This window comes from Bos indicus, chromosome 23 (assembly GCF_029378745.1).
Source record: "Bos indicus isolate NIAB-ARS_2022 breed Sahiwal x Tharparkar chromosome 23, NIAB-ARS_B.indTharparkar_mat_pri_1.0, whole genome shotgun sequence".
Taxonomy (NCBI): Eukaryota; Metazoa; Chordata; class Mammalia; order Artiodactyla; family Bovidae; genus Bos; species Bos indicus.
Window position 1 is genome coordinate 18,604,960 of NC_091782.1, and position 19,460 is coordinate 18,624,419.

Here is a 19,460-nt window from a genome sequence, read left to right on the forward strand (position 1 = left end):
AAATACCCGTTGAGATCCTTTGCCATTTTTGAAATGAGCTGTCTCTTTATATTGAGTTTTAAAACTTCTGTGTGTGTTCTGGATACAAATCCCTTGTCAAATATATAATATATAAATATTTTCTCCCATTCTGTGGATTTTCTTTTCATTTTCCTGATGGTATTGCTTGATGTGTCCTCTCCTGTTGAAACATCAACTGTATACTGTCAGGAATCATCTGTAATTAACTGTCTGCCCCTTTTTAGTGGAATTGGTGGTAAATGTTCTTTGGTTGTTTTGGTTTAGTCACTAAGTCATGTCCAACTTTGCAACACATGGACAGTAGCATGCCAGGCTCCTCTGTCCTCCACTACCTCCCAGAGTTTGCTCAAATTCATCTCCATTGAGTCAGTGATGCTATCTTAACCATCTCATCCTCTGCCACCCTCCTCTGCTTTTGCCTTCAAGCTTTCCCAGCATCAGGGTCTTTTCCAATGAGTCAACTCTTTGCATTAGGTGGCCAAAGTATTGGAGCTTCAGCTTTAGCATCAGTACTTCCAATGAATATTCAGGATTGATTTCCTTTAGGATTGACTGGTTTGATCTCTCTTGCTGTCCAAGGAACTCTCAAGAGTCTTCTTCAGCACCACAATTCAAAAGTATCAATTCTTCATTGCTTAGCCTTCTTTATGGTCCAACTCTCACATCTCTACATGACTACTGGAAAAACCATAGTCTTGACTATACAGATCTTTTGTTAGCAAAGTCATGTCTCTGCTTTTTAATATGCTGTCTAGGTTGGTCATAGCTTTCCTTCCAGGAAGCAAGCATCTTTGAATTTCATGGCAGCAGTCACCATCTGCGGTGATTTTGGAGCCCAAGAAAATAAAATCTATCACTGCTTCCACTTTTTACTCATCTATTTCCCATGAAGTGATGGGACCGGATGCCATGATTTTAGTTTTTTGAATGTTGAGTTTTAAGCCAACTTTTTGCACTCTCTTCTTTCACCCTCATCAAGAGGCTCTTTAGTTCCTCTTCACTTTCTGCCATTAGAGTGGTATCATCTGCATATGTTGTTGATATTTCTCCCGGCAATCTTGATTCCAGCTTGTGCTTCATCCAGCCTGGCATTTCGCATGATGTACTTTGCATAGAAGAAGGGTGACAATATACAGCCTTGATGTACTCCTTTCCCAATTTGGAACCAGTCCATTGTTCCATGTCTGGTTTTAACTGTTGTTTCTTGACCTGCATACAGATTTCACGGGAGGCAGGTAAGGTGGTCTGGTACTCCCATCTCTGGAAGAATTTTCTAGTTTGTTTTGATCTACACAGTCTAAGCTTTAGCGTAGTCAGTGAAGCAGAAGTAGATGTTTTTTTCTGGAATTCCCTTGCTTTTTCTGTGATCTAACAAAGGTTGGCAATTTGGTCTTTGTTCTTCAGTAGGTAACATAAAGAGGTTGTGCTATGGGCTTATTTGATGTTGCCCACTAGGTGTCGCTCCGTTCTCATCTCTCTATCCTCTGATAGTCTGACCTCATGTCCTGTCATTTCCCCCTCACGTACTCCACTAACAGCCTCCACTCTGCTGGCCTCTTCCCTGTTTATTTAACACACCAAGTAAATTTCACCTTCACTTCCTCCCCAGTTCCTCTATCATATCAGCAGCCTCCATCACTCTCTGCCTTACTCTGCTTCACTTTGTAGTCATTTCTATTACAAGCCTACTTGTTTATTATATGTAGCTCCTACTACAAGATAAGATCCTCCAGAGCCTGGACTTTATTTTGTTCTCTCCTTTATCTCTCGATAGTGCCTGATACAGTTATAGTTAACTGGTTTTAGTCAACAAGGACTTTTTTGTAGTTGCGAATTTATATTCTCTCGAGATACATACAAACCTGAATAAGCTGTATTTACAAAATGCACAAAAATACAAAATGTTATTTTTACCTAAAGGTTTATTTGTCTTAAGTATATTTCTTCTCACTGGAATCTTGATTTTGAGGGGTCCCTCTGTATACTTGTCACCTTATTGCCTCTTGGCCTTACTTTCTTAGTTTGCTTTGCATCAACAGGATTCATATACTTAGATTTCACTGAAAAGTGAGTCAGTGATCTTGCTTTCTAGAGGCAAGCTCACTACCTGTGTATCTTCTATAGATGGGCTGTAAGGAGGTGATAGTAGAAACTTCTGTTCTTGAGCATGAGAGCATCAGAGGGGTTAAGAAGAGATCCACTACTCAATCCTGACCCCCTTTCAATGACTTACATGAACTCTTCCTTCAGTCACAGAATATAGTACTATAGACCTTTGTGTAATCTTCCTGCATGGATACTACAAAAGAACATTTAGGAGAAACCATTTTCATTTATTCTGTCAAATATCCTAGATATTCTAATACTCTGTCACCCAAATTATGTCTTCTCCAGTTACTTATACTCATTATATATATATATATATATATATATATTATATATAACAGCACAAATATTTTAAAAATTAAACCCTATTTCCAAACCATTATGCCACCCTGCTTCTTTTCTCTCACACAGTTCAGTATTAGAATCCAGCTGCTCAAGGTAACTTTAGTTCTGTTTCAATCCTCTTACACCCACAGAACGACAGGGTGGCCACTCAGCTGGTAGTGAGCATGCGCATACAAGGAGACAGGCGTCTGAGCAGCTTGCGACGCTGTTGTGCCCTCACCCACTATGATGCTCACAAGATGAGCCATGATGCATTTGCTACCATCAGGAACTGTAACACTTCAGGAACCCAGACTGAATGGTGAGTTTACTTCTAGCTCATCTTCGTTTGAGACTCATACCCTGTCTTTATTTAAAATTAGTATATAAGCTTTCCAGTTAGGGTAGGTTCTTTGTAGCAGGACCTGTTATAGAGAGGGGTGGTCATGCATTAAGGGAGAGAACACATTAGAAATGCCAGAAACATGGTTCAGCCTCTTTGTCTACATTTGGTGCCTTCCAGTGCCCAGGGATAGGTTTGAGCGGCAGACTGAACCAATACTACCCTTTCTGATACTAATTATAGTCAGGGAATGACCAGTTCTACTTGGGAATGCAGAACAAATTTCAGAGAACTTCTGTCTTAACTGTCTGATTATTGTATTTTAAAATCATCCTTCTTGATAATGAAAATGACCTGTATTCACCAATAATCTCTATCTCACGTCCCAACTCAGTTACAAGCACCACTGGTGTAATACCAAATGTCATAATAATAAATTTCACTTCAGCTGGCCATTAAAAATAATCAGCTCTATATAGGAGTGTGTTCATTTACTGTTCAGATAGTAATGATTTTTTCAGTATTGGAATCCTATTTAACATAGCCTCTTAAATTGTAAAAGTATTCCAAATTCACAAGGTAAATATATTAATAATATGTGAGAAAGATAAACTGGTTGTTTAATATAGATCTACATTAGAGATTATAAAAAGAAAAGTTTAGTTAGCCATCTTAAGTTATTGCTTATCTGAATATATTACTCTCTAAAGTTAAGAGTCTTTGTAATACTTAGAAGACTTACTTGAAGAATACTTACTTCTTGGTATACTTGTTATTTACAAAGACTAACAAGTAAATTATTCTAAGTAAAGAATGAAGACTGTATTTATTTTCAAATATTGAGTGATTTTACTGAACCAAATGATAATTGTGATACTATGTTCACATTAAACCTTATCAACTGACAGATTATAACATTTCACCAAGAGTATAAAATATTATATTGGCAGGGAAGCATAATAGTATCTGATTATAAGACTGTCTCAAAGCATGAAAGAGAATAGTGAGATACTGTCATAATAATCTTAAAATAGCATTTACCCTTTACCTCATTGAGGGACTAAATCTGTATATAAAAGCACATTTTCATCTTCTGAAATTCAACTTATGTGAAAATTTATTTGGATAATGAGATATAATGAGGAACTTTATGACAGAAATTTCTTGAAGTATTTCTAGAAATTTCTAGTATTTCTGAGACTAGGCTAGGTAATCAAAAGCAGTTGTGAAATTTCATTCTCTAGATAAATTCCAGAGTTGAAAATCAAGAGTTCAGGTTCTGTTTAAAAACTGCATAGAGCATTTTTTTTCAAGTCTTTCCAGTCTAAATATTTTTAAACTTTTTTGTAGCTCTAGATAGTGTCTTGCCTCACCCGTGAATTTCAGCAGCTGTGCAGCAGTATCATGAAAACAGTAAACCCACTTGTCAGGGGAGCCAACTTACACATCCTGCTTGCTGGGTGTTCACCAAAGCCAGTGGTTCTCAGGGTGTGGTCCTAGACCGCCACATCAGCATCACCTGAGAACTTGTTAGAATGGCAGATTCTGTACCCATCCCAGGTCCGCTGAATCTGTATTAACCCAATATACCCCAAAGTTTGAGATAGTGATAATTTCCTTTTGTGGCAGAACCAGAGTCCCAGTCATTTAGAAACTTAATGTGTCACCTGCGGCTAATCTATTTTTTCACGTTCTATACAGGGCCCCTCCCCTTATAATGCTTTTCCTCTGTGCTACCAAATTCTGTTCCTCTACCCCTTCACCTGGCCCAGACATCACCACCTTCTTGAGCAGTGACCCAAGTTCTCTGCCGAAAGTGCCAATCACCAGTTCAGAAGCCAAGACCCAGGGAAGTGGCCCAGCAGTGACAACCCCTAAGAAGGCAACGACTTCTCTGGAATCGTTCTTCCAGAAAGCTGCAGAAAAGCAGAAAGTCAAAGAAGCTTCACTTTCTTCTCCTACTGCCACTACACAGGCCCCCATGAGCCCATCATCCAAGCCCTCATTACCTTTCCAAAGCAGTCATACTATGGGAACCGAGCCCTTCTTTAAGCAGAAAAGTCTGCTTCTAAAGCAGAAGCAGCTCACTAATCCTTCAGTTTTCTTCCCTTCACAGAAGCCACAGTCCAGTCCTAAAGAGTTACCAAACTGTTTTCCAACAGAGAATCCAGATTGTGCCCCTGACTGTGAAAAGATGTTGAAGCTAGGATCCCCCAAAACAACTCCCACAGAGATGGATTTGGCCCAGAACAGCCTCAGCAGCCTTGCTTCTTTAACTTCCACATCTGCTCTGGAGGTGGCTCAGAAGGCAACTATGACCTCCAGTTTTCTGGCTGCTGAGGACCAAGTGCCCTGCGAGAAGTGTGGCTCTCTGGTACCTGTGTGGGACATGCCAGAACACTCAGACTATCACTTTGCATTGGAGTTACAGAACTCCTTTTTGCAGCCCCACTCCTCAAACCCGCAGGTTGTTCCTGCCAGTTCTCCTCAAAGCAAAAGAAATCCCAAGAGCCCTCTGGCCTCAAATAATAAACGGCCCAGGCCTGAGGGCATGCAGACACTGGAATCATTTTTTAAGCCATTAACACACTAGTGCTGCCCTCAGGCTTGCAGCAGGGTGGTAATATTTTATCTGTAACCTGGGAGGTGGGAATAAGTTCACTTCTCAAGGAGACTTATAACTGCATGAAATTTTTAATAAGAAAAATAATCCAGATCTTGAGTTAAGGCTCCCATCTCTTTGTAGGCATGGATTCAAATCCTATTGCTGATAAGGATGTAAAAACTCATTTTTCAGATCATAACTGTTTTTTTAATTGTTAGTCTTTCACTTTTCACTTTCATGCATTGGAGAAGGAAATGGCAACCCGCTCCAGTGTTCCTGCCTGGAGAATCCCAGGGACGGGGGAGCCTGATGGGCTGCCGTCTATGGGGTCTCACAGAGTCGGACACGACTGAAGCGACTCAGCAGCAGCAGCAGGGAAGCAGTGTCAGTTTAGAATGCCTGAGCCTTGGAGCCTAAGAGATCTGGTTCCAAACCTGGCTTTGCCTCTTAGAATATGTCCTCAAGCAAGTCACCTTGTCCAGGACCTTGTTACTCCCAGTGCGATTTTGAGGACCAGCAGCAACACAAAGGAATGTGTTCTCCAGCCTCATCCCCACCCCTGCTGAATCTGTGTATTAATGAACTTGAGAAATGAATTTGATCGAGAAAATAATAACTGTCCTCTGGGCAATGTCATTTCCTTAGACCCTAAATACACATTTAAGAGGGAAGTGCTTGAGCCTTCAGGGTCACTGCCCTGTTCAGCTCTTTCCTATTGAAGTGTGAATATTTATTTAGCTTAAGGTTTTAAATGAATTATTGTAGCTTTTTGCACTTGTCTGTTTATATTACTGTATACTTACTTTGCTTATGTGTGTGGCTGTCAGCTGTGGCTTTTCTGATGTGGGACATGTTGATTACACAGAGAAGCCAACCAAAGGTCAACTGAGTGATGGGGGCATAAGGTACATGTACTCAAACCAGTACTTTTAGGCTTATTTTAGCTTATTTATAAATTGGGGACCTACAGTTTGAAGGGGGAATATTTGAAAACCACTGTGTCTAGCAAATTAGTTCTTCCTCCAAAAATACTTTCCACTTTTGTGTTAAGTATCTAATAAAAGACAGTACTTACCATGTACATGGCTCTTCCTTACCAGATCTGTAGATTTCTTCAAGGCAAGACTTCTTCACAGAGACTTCCCTGGTGGTCCAGTGGCTAAGACTCCCGTGCTCCCAATGCAGGGGGCCCAGGGTTCAATCCCTGGTCAGGGAACTAGATCCCACATGCTGCAGCTAAAGATCCCACAGGCAGCAATGAAGACCCAGTGCAACCAAATAAATATTTAAAATGGGAAGAAAAAAAAAAGAATTCTTCACAGTGCTTTGCACACAATAGGTCCTTGATATTCACTGGATGAATACAGAGTGAAAATTTTAGGATTAGGGGAACTAACACTAAAAATGTACAGACTACTATACACTTTTTCATCCTTCTCAGTGCTGTATCAATGCAGAGTGCCTCACTAGTTTGTGGAGATGTCTCAGTATCATTTTCTAAAACTTCCTTTCTTAATCTAGGGAGAAGTTTGAAAAGAAATCTCCTTTGGGTGCTGTACAGATCAAGTTGAACAAATTGTTAACACTTCAGTAGACAGGAAGAAGTCATACAGAAAAGCACTGTGGTAGAAACTTTGGTTCCAGTGGCCTTCTAGAGGCCAGGAGCGGTCCTCGGGGGAGGGGAGAGGGAGCACTAGTGAAGAACCAACGAGGCCACACCGGAGGCACACCTTGGTTTCTTGGGGATGCAGACAGATGTGCAAGGGCCAGTGTTGGGCAAGACCTGTAGTACCTTCATGGTGACTGCAGCCTTCCCTCATAGCAGTTTATGAGCAGCTGTACGGAAGGAAGTAAAGGGTTTTTAGTTCCCAACACCAGTAGGAAATTCTTCAACCACAGGCTTCTTAGTAGCCAGTTAAACCAGCGATATTTAAAAAGCAGCCAAGGGACTGTGCTTCCCCTGCAGGGGGTGCAGATTTGATCCCTGGTGTCAGGGAACAGATGCTTCATGCTGTGCAGTGTGGCCAAAAAGGGCAGCGAAGCCTGAATGGTAGGGAGGCTCACTTTAATACTCTGAAGGCAGAATACCCCTGGGACCATAGGCCACATTTATTATTAAATTTCTTTTGCAAGGATCAGTACTGCAAATGTAGTCCCTGTTTTTTGCATTGGACTTTAACCTTGAGCCATATTTCTCCACCCATAGAATGTGGTAGTCAGGTACTCTGAACACAAACAGGAAGAAGACAGGTTTCAGTGGGTAGCCTTCAGCTCCAAAAAGTCAGTTTAGACTATAATATGAACCTCACTACACTTTGCATTGCTAGGAAAAGAGTGAGGATCAGATTGCCATGTCTCTTAAGTTCTACCCATCACTACATAGCTGGCATGCTTATCTCTGAATCTCTGATGGGGCAGTCATCAGCCTCCTTATGTAACCCTGTGACCATGAGCAAGTGGCCAGCCCCTCAAGTACAGGGTGGGTACCTGTCTTAGCTGGAAAGGTGACAGTTTGACTTTCTATTCTGCTCAAAGAACTATGCAAACCAAGCCAGCATACTTAAGTCACAGCACTGGGACACTGACCGCAAGTGGGGGAGAGGAAAGGACGCAGGGTGAACACGAGGCCGGATGGGTTCTTTCCCCCCATTAGGGCTTAGCAGCATAAGGGTTTTGCTTTTCTCTGATCCTCGAGAGGAATTCAGCTCTGGAAGATGAGCCTGGGGCTTAAACATAAGCACGGTGTGTTCAATAAAACATTTTTATTCTGTACAATATATATATGTGTATTTAAATATATATATGTATGTATGTGTATATATATATATATACATACACGCAGAGAAACCTCAACCAAATCCCTGAGTCCATGGGAACCCAGGACACTAACAAAGGGAAAGGAGGGAATCCATGCCCTAAGGAGTAGGAAATATGGCAACATCTTTCCCTTTCCTCCAGGTTCCCTGCAACAGAGGGAAAGGGATGCTCACTGCAAACTACTAAAACAAGAGAGGACTTACATGGGGCCAGAGGGGAGGTGAGGGTGTGGGACGGGGAGCTGTGGTCGGGGAAAGTAAAACATACTGGTTGATCCAGCGTTAAAATCAACAGATCACTGCGGAGGCAGGGACAAGACTGACTGACATGCAGCTGACCCTCGGTTGGCCAAGTCTTAGCTTGGCGGCCCCACACCTGGGCCAGCACAACAAATAGCACCTGTGGGGCCTTTGAGAGGAGAAACGGGGGACGTGGCCCTTGAATGAAGAAGGGAAGGGGGAGAAAGCTGAGGAGCTGGCCTTGTGTCTTGGCACAGGGTGGGAGCTCTGCCTTCACTGTCCCTGTGCCTTTTCTTCAGACCCTGGGCCACCTGATGGCCCGGAGCAGAGGTCTTTTGTCCACAGTCAAGTAGAGGTGGGCAACTTACATGGCCTTGAGAAGAGGTATAGAAAAAGGAGAGCTTTCGAGGACCACCCCCAGCAGTTGTGACAATTCCTGACGTGCAAGAACCACACCAGTGGATCATGCCCAGTCCTGACAGTGGGGCCGGTGTGGCAGTGGTCAGCTCCCTCCGGTAGACAGGCCGCAGGGTTGCCAAGCTTGATGAGCCAACCAGGTGAACACTAGGCTACTGAGCACTGCCCTGAATTCTCCTGTCTTCTCCCTCACGACTGACTGCCCCTCCCTGGTCATACCTAGATTGGCATGTCTCCAGAAAAGGTGGCAGGGAGCAGGCAGTGGAGAGCACCCCCTCTCTCTAGCCTACTAACACACAGCCGCCAACGTGGGGGGCAGCATGGCCGGAAGTCACCTTTTGTATTGTAGGGACAGCAGAAGAGCTGTGCCCGCTTGGAGTTCAGAAGCCCATGTTGGCCTGGGCCTCTCCTGCTGCAATGGCTTGCACATCGGTGACATGGCCGATGCCCTTGGTGACACCCTCCCGGAACAGCAGCTTGGCGCCCACCTTCAGGTACTCTGGGTGTTTCAGGAAGCGGAAACGTACCACTGCCTTCTCCCCTGTCCGCAGCTTGTCCTGCAGCAGATACACGGTCACTGGCCCTGGACCATGCCTCTTGTCTCTACTAGTCTTGGCCCTCCACCCTCGAGGGTTGAGCAGGCATCTACCCACCCCAAGTGGGGCTTTGTCCCCTTGGAGGGATAAGGGAGGTCTCTGAGTCTGGGGACAGGCTTCCCTCCTTTCTGGATGCAGGAGAATTCTGACTGTTCCCTGGGAAAACGGGGGCATGGCTGGGTCCCCTCACCTTGGCATGGATCTTCTCCACCACTGCTGTCTGGCGTACATTGCCCACATGAACTGTCACCTGGAAGCCTCGCCGGAAGGTGGTGGCATGGAACAGCAGGACTATCTCTGCCTCGAACACTGAGCAGATGGTGGGATTCATCTCTGGGCTCACCATCACCATGCCCTGGGGAGGCAGAGCCCTCACACTCAGGAAGGGCAGACCTCACATTAGTGTCTCCTCCCTGGCCGCCCTCACACCCTTTACAGCTTCCTCTAGGACTTCAAACACAAAGACCTCAGAAGACTGAAAACCCGACTGAAAACCCTTCTCTTTAAGGAGCCCTCCCTTACCCACCTGTGTCCTCTAACCCTTCTAATGCTTGGTATTTTCAGAGTCCTAGACACTAGGGTTGTGACACAATGATTCACATTTAGCGATCTGTGCTTTGTGAGTATCCTAAGCCTTCTCCATACCCAGACAGTGTCTGTCCATACCCGGACAGCCCTCTTGGGTTAGAGACCATGTTCCCTCTGAGTTCCCCTGAAGCACCTTTGATGCTTCTCCTTCAAGCAGCCAGCCTCCCAGGCACTTTTCTTTGTGTTTTCTCTCCAACCCACCCTTCCACCTCACCTTGCGAAGGAGAGATCTGTCAAAGTCTCCGAGGGCCAGCGTAGCGGCCTGACCAGCTCGCAGCACACGACAGGCAGAGCGGTTGCGTTGGATGCTGCAAACTCTGAGCTCCAGGAAGCAGCCGTCATCCGTGGGGCCCACCACCAGCTGGTCCCCCTCACGGCAAATCCCACTGCAGCCCAGAGGGCAGGAGGCACAGCGTCAGCCTAAGCCCCACACGTACTTCTCTACTAGGTCATTCCCTTCTGAGTCCCTCAGGTTGGGGAGAAAGACTCCAAATTGTGACTCAAAGCTAAGGAGATGACTGCCTTGCCCCAGTCCAGACTGAAGGCTCACACCAGCAGAGCCTGGCAGACAGGGACCTCCTGGCTTAACACTGACCACCTGATTCCTGAAAGAGCAATCATGCCCTTGGGCAGAGTTTCAGGGGACCTTGTTTCCCTGGTGGCAATGAAGTCAGCTGAATGCACTCTAGGTGTCTTCGTGGGGTCAAGACTCAGACTTCCCCCTGCAGAGGCCTGAAGGATCCTAAGAAGTGGCAAGTTTCTTCCCTTATAAGCCAATTTATGGGCTTTCTCCATCTCTGATGGTGAAAGCCTCATCTACAAACAAGCACATCTGTTCACCGCCAGGGTGGCCTGTGAGCTATGATGTTTTCAGGTCCTTGGGTGTGTAAGGGCTGAGTGGGGTAGATAACAAGAAAGGCAATTCACCTGGAAAGCGTCCCTCCAACAACTGTGCCCACTTCTGGTACCGTGTAGATTTCATCCACCTGAAGCCAAAGAAGATTCTATCAAGGGCTGGCAGCTCTAAAACCTCAAAACAGACTCTGGGCTCAGGATTAGTCCCTCCTAGTTCCCTGGCTGACTGCCTGTCCAGATGGCCAATTACCTGGAACTCTGTCAGCTGCTGCATGAGCTCCTCCTGCTCTTTGCTATTGGTGAGTGGAGGCAAAATATTCAGAAAGACTTTGAGCAGGTCCAGGCTTTCTCCAGACACACTGGACAGTGTGAAGATAGGGGTGATGCTGTAGAGGGAGGCAGAAAATGGGCAGATGAGGAAAGTTCCAAATAGGAGGCAGTGGCTGGAGCCCCTACATGGAAAGGCAAGCCTCTCTCAGAGTGGACAGGGGCTGCCCTCTCCTATCTGGTAACCATTTCAGGAGCTTGGGGCCTCTCTCTATGAGTTTGGCACGTGAGACCCATCCCAGAGCCCAGGGAGATGGCAAACGTCTGGCACAGCGCTTTGCCTCTAGGCTTCCAGGGGTCAGCAAAGCTGGTTGGGGGAAGGATCCAGCCTTCAGCAAAGACTCCCTCCCACAATCCCAACCTGGAAAACCACAGAACTGAGCCGGAACTGGTCTGGTCTGTAGGGAAGGCGAGGGGTACCCCGTGCTCCAGGGCCCTGTGGCGGCCTTCCCTGAGGATTCTGGAGTGGGAAAGCCTTACTTGGGGGACTGGGCAAACTGCTGTGCAGCAGTAACGGCATCGTCCTCGGAAGTGACCAGCATGGGAACCTTGTGGCAGCCAGGCTGCTTGAGGACCCGCTCTAGCTGGCGTACTGTCCTCTCCACGGTGGTCTTGGCACACAGGTCCACCTTGCTGACCACGATGAAGAAGGGCACTTTCAGGGCCAGTGCCAGCCCCAGGTGTTCCCGTGTGGTGCCAGCTGCTCAGAGAAGGCGGGCGGGAGAGTCAGGATGCGGGAATGGGGAGAGAGCAAGAGGAGAGGTGGTCTGGCTCCCAGATGTGTAGGGGCCCGGGGAGAAGAGTGACCCCGCCCCTGCACCGACGCCTCTTACCGATCCCAGTGTTTGCACTGACGAGGAGCAGGGCGCAGTCGGGGCAGTAGGAGGTGAGGCCGAAGATGGTGGTGTGCAGGTACTTGTGGTGGCCTGCCAGGTCGATGAAGGTGATCATCTTGGAGCTGCTCTCACAGATCTCTTCTGCCGTCCGTGAGTCACTGTAATTCACCACCTGGCCCAGAGCCCCGGGCTCTCAGTGCCCCTGGCCAGCCTCCCCAACCCTGCAAGATCTGCCAGGACCTAAACCAGTCCCTGGGTAACCCTGCCTCTTAACCCTGAGCCCCCACTGAGGATTTAGTTCAGTTGATTCCCTGTTTGTTTTCTAAGGAGGTCACAGCGGGTTCAGTGTCCTCGGGCCTTCCTTCATCTACACTACTCCACAAAGTCTCCACACTCTGCCCTCACTCTGTCCTTCACCACTACCATCCCATCCTCAGAGTCTGGTCCCACTGGGTCCCGGTGATTGCATGCACCTCTCCCTTGCTGTTAAAGCCCAGGATCTCAAAGCTGATGCTGGAGGTCCGGCCGGATTGAATCTCATGCAGGTGGCGGAAAAGGTTGAGCCGAGCCCGGCCCCGCCCATTGTCCAGCTCTCCCTGGGTCAGGACTCCAAGCAGAGTTGACTTCCCTGAGTCCACATTCCCCAGGACAGCCACACGGAGGTCCAGGAACTGCAGATGAATTGTCAGAGGTCAGGTTCCAACCCCTCACCTCTGTCCACTGAAAGGTCAAAAGCAGCGGCAGGGACTTCCCCGGCGGTGTGGTGGGTAAGAATCTGCCTGCCAATGCAGGAGACATGGTTGATCCCTGGTCCAGAATGACTGCACGTGCAGGGGAGCAACAAAGCCCAGGAGCCACAACTACTGTAGCCTGTGCACCTAGAGCCGGTGCTCCGCAACGAGAAGCCACCAGGATGAGAAGCCCATGCACCACAATGGAGAGTAGCCCCTGCTCACCAACTAGAGAAAGCCGGTGCACACCAACAAAGACCCAGTCCAACCAGAAAAAAAAGGCATAGGCAGTCTCTGGGGACCAAATCTCAGAGTCCCAGGCCAGGGAAGAGTCTGCCACCATAGGACCTTCCCAGGGAGCAGGGGTGTGAGAAACAGGAAGGGGTGGGGACCCACCTGTTGGTTGTCAGGAACCTTTCGTACTAGCACCTCGGTGATCTTCCGGGGTGTGTCGCTATCATAGTCCACTTCTCGCTCCCGGAGAACAGTGATGTCTGCCCCGACTCTGTCACAGCAAGGCCACAGCTGCCACATCTCACCTGTACTCCCCATCCCCCCTGGACCCATGGCCTTCTCATACTTCCCCCAGAGCTCCGAACACCTTACTCCACTTCCTACCTGCCTCCAATCTATCCTGCATCCACAGCTCCCTTGACACAAATGAACCTTAAGTCAAGGGGCAAAAAGCCTGGGTCCAGGGCAGAGGACCCCAGAAAACTAACCCTCCCCACTTCAGCCCTTTGTCCAGAGAAGGCAGGTCCTGGGGATTTAGGGAAAGGAGGACCAAAGGGAAGCATACTTCTCTGCCATCCGGTGCAGGGTCTTGAGGGAAGCCCGCATCTCCTCCTCAGCCAGCCCCACCAGCAGCCCATTGTCCTCTACCCCAATCTGGTAGACGGCCTCACCACGGCCCTCCTGGAGCCGCCACTTCATCTGGGTCACCAGGTGCTCAAAACGATACTGGGATGGATTCACCAGCTTCAGCTTAGGGCAGGTGAAGTATCATGAGAAGAAAAAGTCAGAGATGTTCCTCCTGACCCCACAGGTTCCCCATCTGTCCTGCTGCAAGGACCAGGGCCTTCCCTTCCCTCTTAACCACCCTCATCCCTGACCTCTTCGGACAGCGCGTCCTCTTCCAACAGAATGAGGTACAGAGCCCTTACTCTGAACCACATCTTTAAATGACTGCTGCTGCTAAGTTGCTTTTCAGTCGTGTCCGACTCTGTACGACCCCATAGACGGCAGCCCACCAGGCTCCCCCGTCCCTGGGATTCTCCAGGCAAGAACACTGGAGTGGGTTGCCATTTCCTTCTCCAAAGCATGAAAGTGAAAAGTGAAAGTGAAGTCCCTCAGTTGTGTCTGACTCTTAGCGACCCAATGGACTGCAGCAGTATAGAGCATAAAGTTAGAAGGATCATAGAAAATCATCCCACACCAAGGACAACCTGCCCCTCCCCAGCCTAAGACTCACTTTATATTCGATGTTTCCATCTTCAGCCTGAAAAGAAACAGGGAGCTGTTACCACACACTGTCCAGGCCTAACCCTTACTTCCCCGATTCCCAGTGGGGTTCAGGCAGCTAACTTATGAGAGCAGGAAGCTTGAGCTGCACTTTGTTTAGGTGTCTGTCAAAGGTCATGGCAGACTAGCCCTGTACTCAGTTCCAGGGTGACCTCTCTGAAGGAAAGGCCTCCAAGAACACAGTCAGTCATCTATCTAAGCCAGGAACGGAACCCTGAGTCCCTCTTTTTTGGATCACTGGCAGCATGCTCTTCTTAGATGTAAGATCACCCTCTTTCCTTCCTTCTAGGGCCTCAAATTGCTGTTCCCACGTCTGTGTCTTCTCCATGTCCAGGCTGTGGAGGCCGTTCTTTGCCACTGGTCTGAGACACCATTTCCTTCCTGCCCGCCCTTCAGCTGATGACACCAAGAGTAAGAGGTTGCAAGAGGTTTTGGAGCAGTGCCAGAGGGTGAGCTCAGCACTGGTCACTACAAACCCAGTGAGAGAGGAGCCAGGTGAAGGAAGAGTCAAGTCTCCAAAGTTGCGGTTGAGATGAAGAAACTCAGAAAAGATAATGAAGGAGGCAGACACCACAAACCAGACCACTGTGGCCTTTCCCCTTCTGCCCCCTAGCCCTCGCGCCCCAGCTGAGGTGAAATCTTGAGTCCATCACACCACCCCCTCCCCTTCCCTATATCAGATGACCCAACACAGAAGTATCCTATTGCCCGAGCCTTCCCCTCTCAGGTGCAAAAGGATATGAGATTTGCCTGTCCTGCCAGTCCTGTATTTCTGCACTCCTCCTCCCTGGCCATTTCATTTTCCTTCTCCCCTTCCTGTCATCATTCCATCCCTTCAAGGCTCTTTGACTCTCAGGCTCTTATAGGTCTTCACTGATAATCCCATGGGAGTGTAAAGGAGACCTTTCCCCATCAACAGAGACCTTCCTTTTTTTCATTTTGCTGGACATGAAAAATTAGAATGAGTGGCTTCAGAATACTGATACAAGGATGATGGTCTAGGCTAAAGTTTCTCAAAGTGTGGTCCCAGGACCAGCAGCATTCGCATCACCTGGGAACTTGTAAGAAATACAGATTATCAGGGACACCTTTGACCTACTGAATCAGAAATTTTAGGGGTGCAGCAGGTGATTCTCTAACGTGCTCAAGTTTGACAACCACTGGATGAGGCTCTTCTCCTGTGTCCTCCTTTTCTATAGAGGGACAAAGTAGCAATTATTGTCTGCCTTAGGGAACAGCTGGAGCAGGAAGGTGGAGGCTGTGCACACTTCCTCGTAGGACAGGCAAAGGGCGGGAGGACTTAGCCTGAGTGTTCTCTGCTTGTGTTTGTGTGTGTGGAGAGGGAGGGAACATATTGCTCTTTTCCCGGTACTCCTCTCCTCCCTGGAACAAGTTTAGAAAACTCTAACTGCTCACTTCCCAGGATGCAGTCTCCTTTCCTTCAGTTGCACAGGAAAAGGGCTTGGGCATTCTACTCTGCTCTTCCCAAGGGATGCGGATGGGACCGCCTTTCCCCACTTCACCTGGAGTTCCTTAGATCAGAGTGGGGAGACTCCCGCCGCCCTCCCAACTCTTCCTCCCCAGGGTCCTAACACAGGAATGGAGGCCCAGTCTTTCTGTCCCTTCTCCCTGGGGTCCTTGGACCGGAAAAAACGGTTCTCCTCTTCTCAGGGGTCTATGACACCGGAAGGGGGTACTATTTCTCTCTGTCCCGCCTTCCTGGAGTCCCGGTACCGGAAGGAGTGGTTACCTCTGACCCCGCCACTTATCAGGTGCTCACCTCGGGGGGCAGGTACGGGGGGTTGTTTGCTTTGCTCCCTCTGTTCCTTCCGTTCTTTTTCTTCCCCTTCGGGCCACCGCAGCTGCTGCCGCCGCCGGCGCCCCTAGCCTTGAGGGTTCCGCCCACGGCCGGGCCCCCTCCGGGCCGGCAGCAGCCGCCGAACAGCTCCGATACCCGCGAGTCCATCCGCCGCTGCCGCCAGCCCCCCGCCCGGCCCCTCCCCCCCGCCGCCACCGCCGCCGCCGCGGACTCCGCCGCCGCCGCCGCGCCTACTGCCACGGCCGAGTCGGGCCAGCCAGAGGAGAGCGGGGTGGGGCCCTGGGCAGGCCACGCCCCCGCATCCCCTGGCCTCCGGGTCGCGTCAGAAACAACCGCGGAGCACCATGGGATATAGAGTCCTTAGGCCTAGGAGCTCCCTGGAAAGAGTTCGCCGCAGCCCTACAACTCCCAGGAGGCATCGCGGCGCAAGGGGCCGCGGGTGGCTTCTAGGCGTAGGCAAGGAGCGCGGCTTTGCGCGCAAAGGCCTAAGGGAGCTGTAGTCTGGTTCCAGTCTCCGAGAGCTGAGCGGGTCTTTTCCAGGGGCCTGGAGGTGGGGCAGTCACTGGAGTCGGGGGAGCTTACATAGAATCTAGCCTTGTAGGCGCTTCTGGATTTGGCCCCTTAACGCGATCGCAGACAAGATGTTTTGGACCTGGAGAGCTGAAGAATTCAGGGCGACTTGTCCCTCCAGCCTACTGGTTCCGCCCATGCCTCAGTTTCTCCCTCAATGGCATGCGTGCCTTCTGGGTGAGTCAGGACCAATGCCAGGGCGGAGGCGGATGGTGGTTAGCCTAATTATGGCTTTTATTGTTACGATGATTATGCCACCTTTACACAGTGGTCACTGCTTTATTACCGGGCTGGCACCCTCCGGGGGCTGGTTTTAGCAGCCCGAGACACCGCGGTAGCCCCGACACGAGGCCTGAATCTATAAACCAGCCCTGCCCTGCAGCGAGTGCCCGCAGCGAGTATTACCCCTCCCCTTTATTTTGAAGCAGAACCAATCCGGGAGAACCGAGTTTGGTTTTAAAACAACCAGGGGGTGTAGGAGGGGCCTGGCCCCTACTTGGGCGGGGCTGGGGCTCGGGTTACGTCAACCGCTGCGAGGGCGGGGGAAGTTGCCTGGAATAGAAACTTGGCAAAGGGCCCAGGGGACTGCTGACTTTTGACTTTCTTGCCAAGCTGTCAACTCTCTTGCTCTTTAGGGCTCTTGCAGTCAGCAAAGAGTAAACACATTCAGTGACATAAACCAGTGTACAACACACTAGAAAGGCAGAGTGGAGAAGCAGTTGGTGTTGCTGAGCTGGGAGTCAGGACGCCAGAGTTCAGTTCCCAGCCCCGTGGCTGTCTCGTGACTCACCACTCACCCATTGTATGTCCACTTCCCCTCTCTTCACAAACAGCGAGATCCTCAAACGCAGCCTAGAAATAAACCCTTCCCTGCAGACCTCAGTTTTCCTTGGAAAATTAGCACCAGTGGCTTACCTCTGGTGATCCTTGCAGAGGTTCAGACCTGCTGAAGTCCATGGCTTTCTCCCCAGGACCACAAGGAGGAAGGCAGGTTACTGATCAGGTAGATGCTGTCCACGTGGCATAACTCCCCAAACCGGTGAAAGCAGAAGGACCAAAATCTGCAAAAGGGCTTAGCAGACCCAACCAATTATGGGTCCTTCAAGCTGTGACTTCTGTATCCTGTTCAGCTAAAGGAAGGTTATGTTGCAGACAGCCAGGGACACAACCCCACCAGGAAAACTGCTACTTAGGGGCTGAGTGAGACAGCTGAAGAAAGATGAGGATTGGAAGCGAGAGCTAAGACTATTCCTCCAACATTATCACCACCACCACCACCACCACTGGGCTCTCTTGATAACCAGGGTCTGCTGCAGTCACCTGATAACACTTGTACTCTCATCATCACAGATCTTTCAGCTGTCCCCCACACAGTTTCACTTCATTCTTTCCAATTCCCTTCTTTTAAGAGATGGAGTGGGATAGCCCATTCTGATATCCGATTTTATACCACCTGGCTTACCGCAGACAGGAGTGAAGGCTGGCAGAGGAGTAGGAGGAGCAGGGAATTCTGCCCAGGAGGAGATCAGGGTCCTGGGAGATGGAAGGTGATATGTGTGTTTAGTTTCCTGGAAGGGTTGCTTATGAGGTGCTTATGAGGTGGTTGCCTGTGGGGTAAATAATGGATGTACACACGCAGACTTTTTTCCTGGTACATAATTAGTCATTCATTCTTTATGTATAGTATCTTTACATACATTTTAAAATCAGATTTAGCAATTCTTTATATTTTCTTGGTTTTGTGTCATGTCTAGGCCAACCCCACTCCTAAATTATGAATAATTCTCCAGTATTTTTTTCTAAGAGTTTTGAGGTTTATTTCTATGTTTATATGTTTAATTGATTTGGAATGTATCTTTATGTAGAATGTATAATGGGAACTAATTTTTCCCCCTCCTAAATGCATAGGGAGTTGTTTGAAATTATTTGCTTCGAAGAGTCAGCCTCATCATTGCTGAGACCTATATACATATTGATACATTAATCTGTTTCTTGACTCTCTTCCGTTTTGTTTATTCCTAAGCCAATACCACAGTATTTTAATCATTATGCTTTTTATGGAGTGTTTTGATCGCTGGTTCCTGTTTCCTGAAACACACTTGTTCTCTTGGTCTCTATCACCTAACACTTATCTATTTTTATTACTACTTCCCTGGATATTGAAAAGCAGATATTACTTTGCCAGCAAAGGTCTGTCTAGTTAGGGCTATGGTTTTCCCAGTGGTCATGTATGGATGTGAGAGTTGGACTGTGAAGAAAGCTGAGCACCGAAGAATTGATGCTTTAGAACCATGGTGTTGGAGAAGACTCCTGAGAGTCCCTTGGACTACAAGGAGATCAGCCCTGGATGTTCTTTGGAAGGAACGATGCTAAAGCTGAAGCTCCAGTACTTTGGCCACCTCATGCAAAGAGTTGACTCATTGGAAAAGACTCTGATGCTGGGAGGGATTGGGGGCAGGAGGAGAAGGGGACGACAGAGGATGAGATGGCTGGATGGCATCACCAACTCGATGGAAGTGGGTTTGAGTGAACCCCGGGTGTTGGTGATGGACAGGCTTGCTGTGATTCATGGGGTCACAAAGAGTCGGACACGACTGAGCAACTGAACTGAACTGAACTGGCTACTCCTCAGTCTCCTCCATAGACCCTTTTTGTTTCTGCTCATCCCCAAACATTAGTGTCTTCAGGATCCTTGCTCATTTTCATTGTATACAACCTCCCTGCTGATGACTTTCACATACATAT

The 19,460-nt window shown here is 48.5% G+C and overlaps 2 protein-coding genes across 5 annotated transcripts in view; one reads left to right on the plus strand and one right to left on the minus strand.

Moving 5' to 3' along the window:
• POLH (DNA polymerase eta) overlaps positions 1-6,476 on the plus strand; it is a 29,229-nt gene extending 22,753 nt beyond the window's left edge. For both annotated transcript variants that reach the window (XM_019985936.2, XM_070778033.1), the window contains 2 exons: positions 2,604-2,773; positions 4,496-6,476. In XM_019985936.2, coding sequence (XP_019841495.1) covers positions 2,604-2,773; positions 4,496-5,387 — 1,062 coding nt within the window. In that variant the 3' untranslated portion in view covers positions 5,388-6,476. The remainder of the gene's footprint in view (positions 1-2,603; positions 2,774-4,495) is intronic.
• Positions 1,926-16,747, minus strand: GTPBP2 (GTP binding protein 2). Of its 3 annotated transcripts, none has more exons than XM_019985940.2 (12): positions 16,107-16,320; positions 14,277-14,303; positions 13,605-13,789; positions 13,202-13,310; positions 12,548-12,745; positions 12,072-12,246; positions 11,719-11,938; positions 11,162-11,297; positions 10,984-11,042; positions 10,271-10,442; positions 9,659-9,823; positions 1,926-7,235 (listed from the first exon to the last, which is right to left on the minus strand). In XM_019985940.2, exons 1-12 carry the CDS (start codon positions 16,290-16,292, stop codon positions 7,194-7,196), a joined length of 1,674 nt encoding a protein of 557 aa, XP_019841499.2. In that variant the 5' UTR covers positions 16,293-16,320; the 3' UTR covers positions 1,926-7,193. The 3 variants fall into 3 exon arrangements, with proteins under 3 accessions (XP_019841499.2, XP_070634135.1, XP_019841498.2); XM_070778034.1 differs by lacking the exons at positions 1,926-7,235; positions 16,107-16,320 and adding exons at positions 8,147-9,429; positions 16,728-16,747; XM_019985939.2 differs by lacking the exon at positions 1,926-7,235 and adding an exon at positions 8,147-9,429 and having other exon boundaries at positions 16,107-16,319.
• Between the last annotated feature and the right edge of the window lie 2,713 nt (positions 16,748-19,460).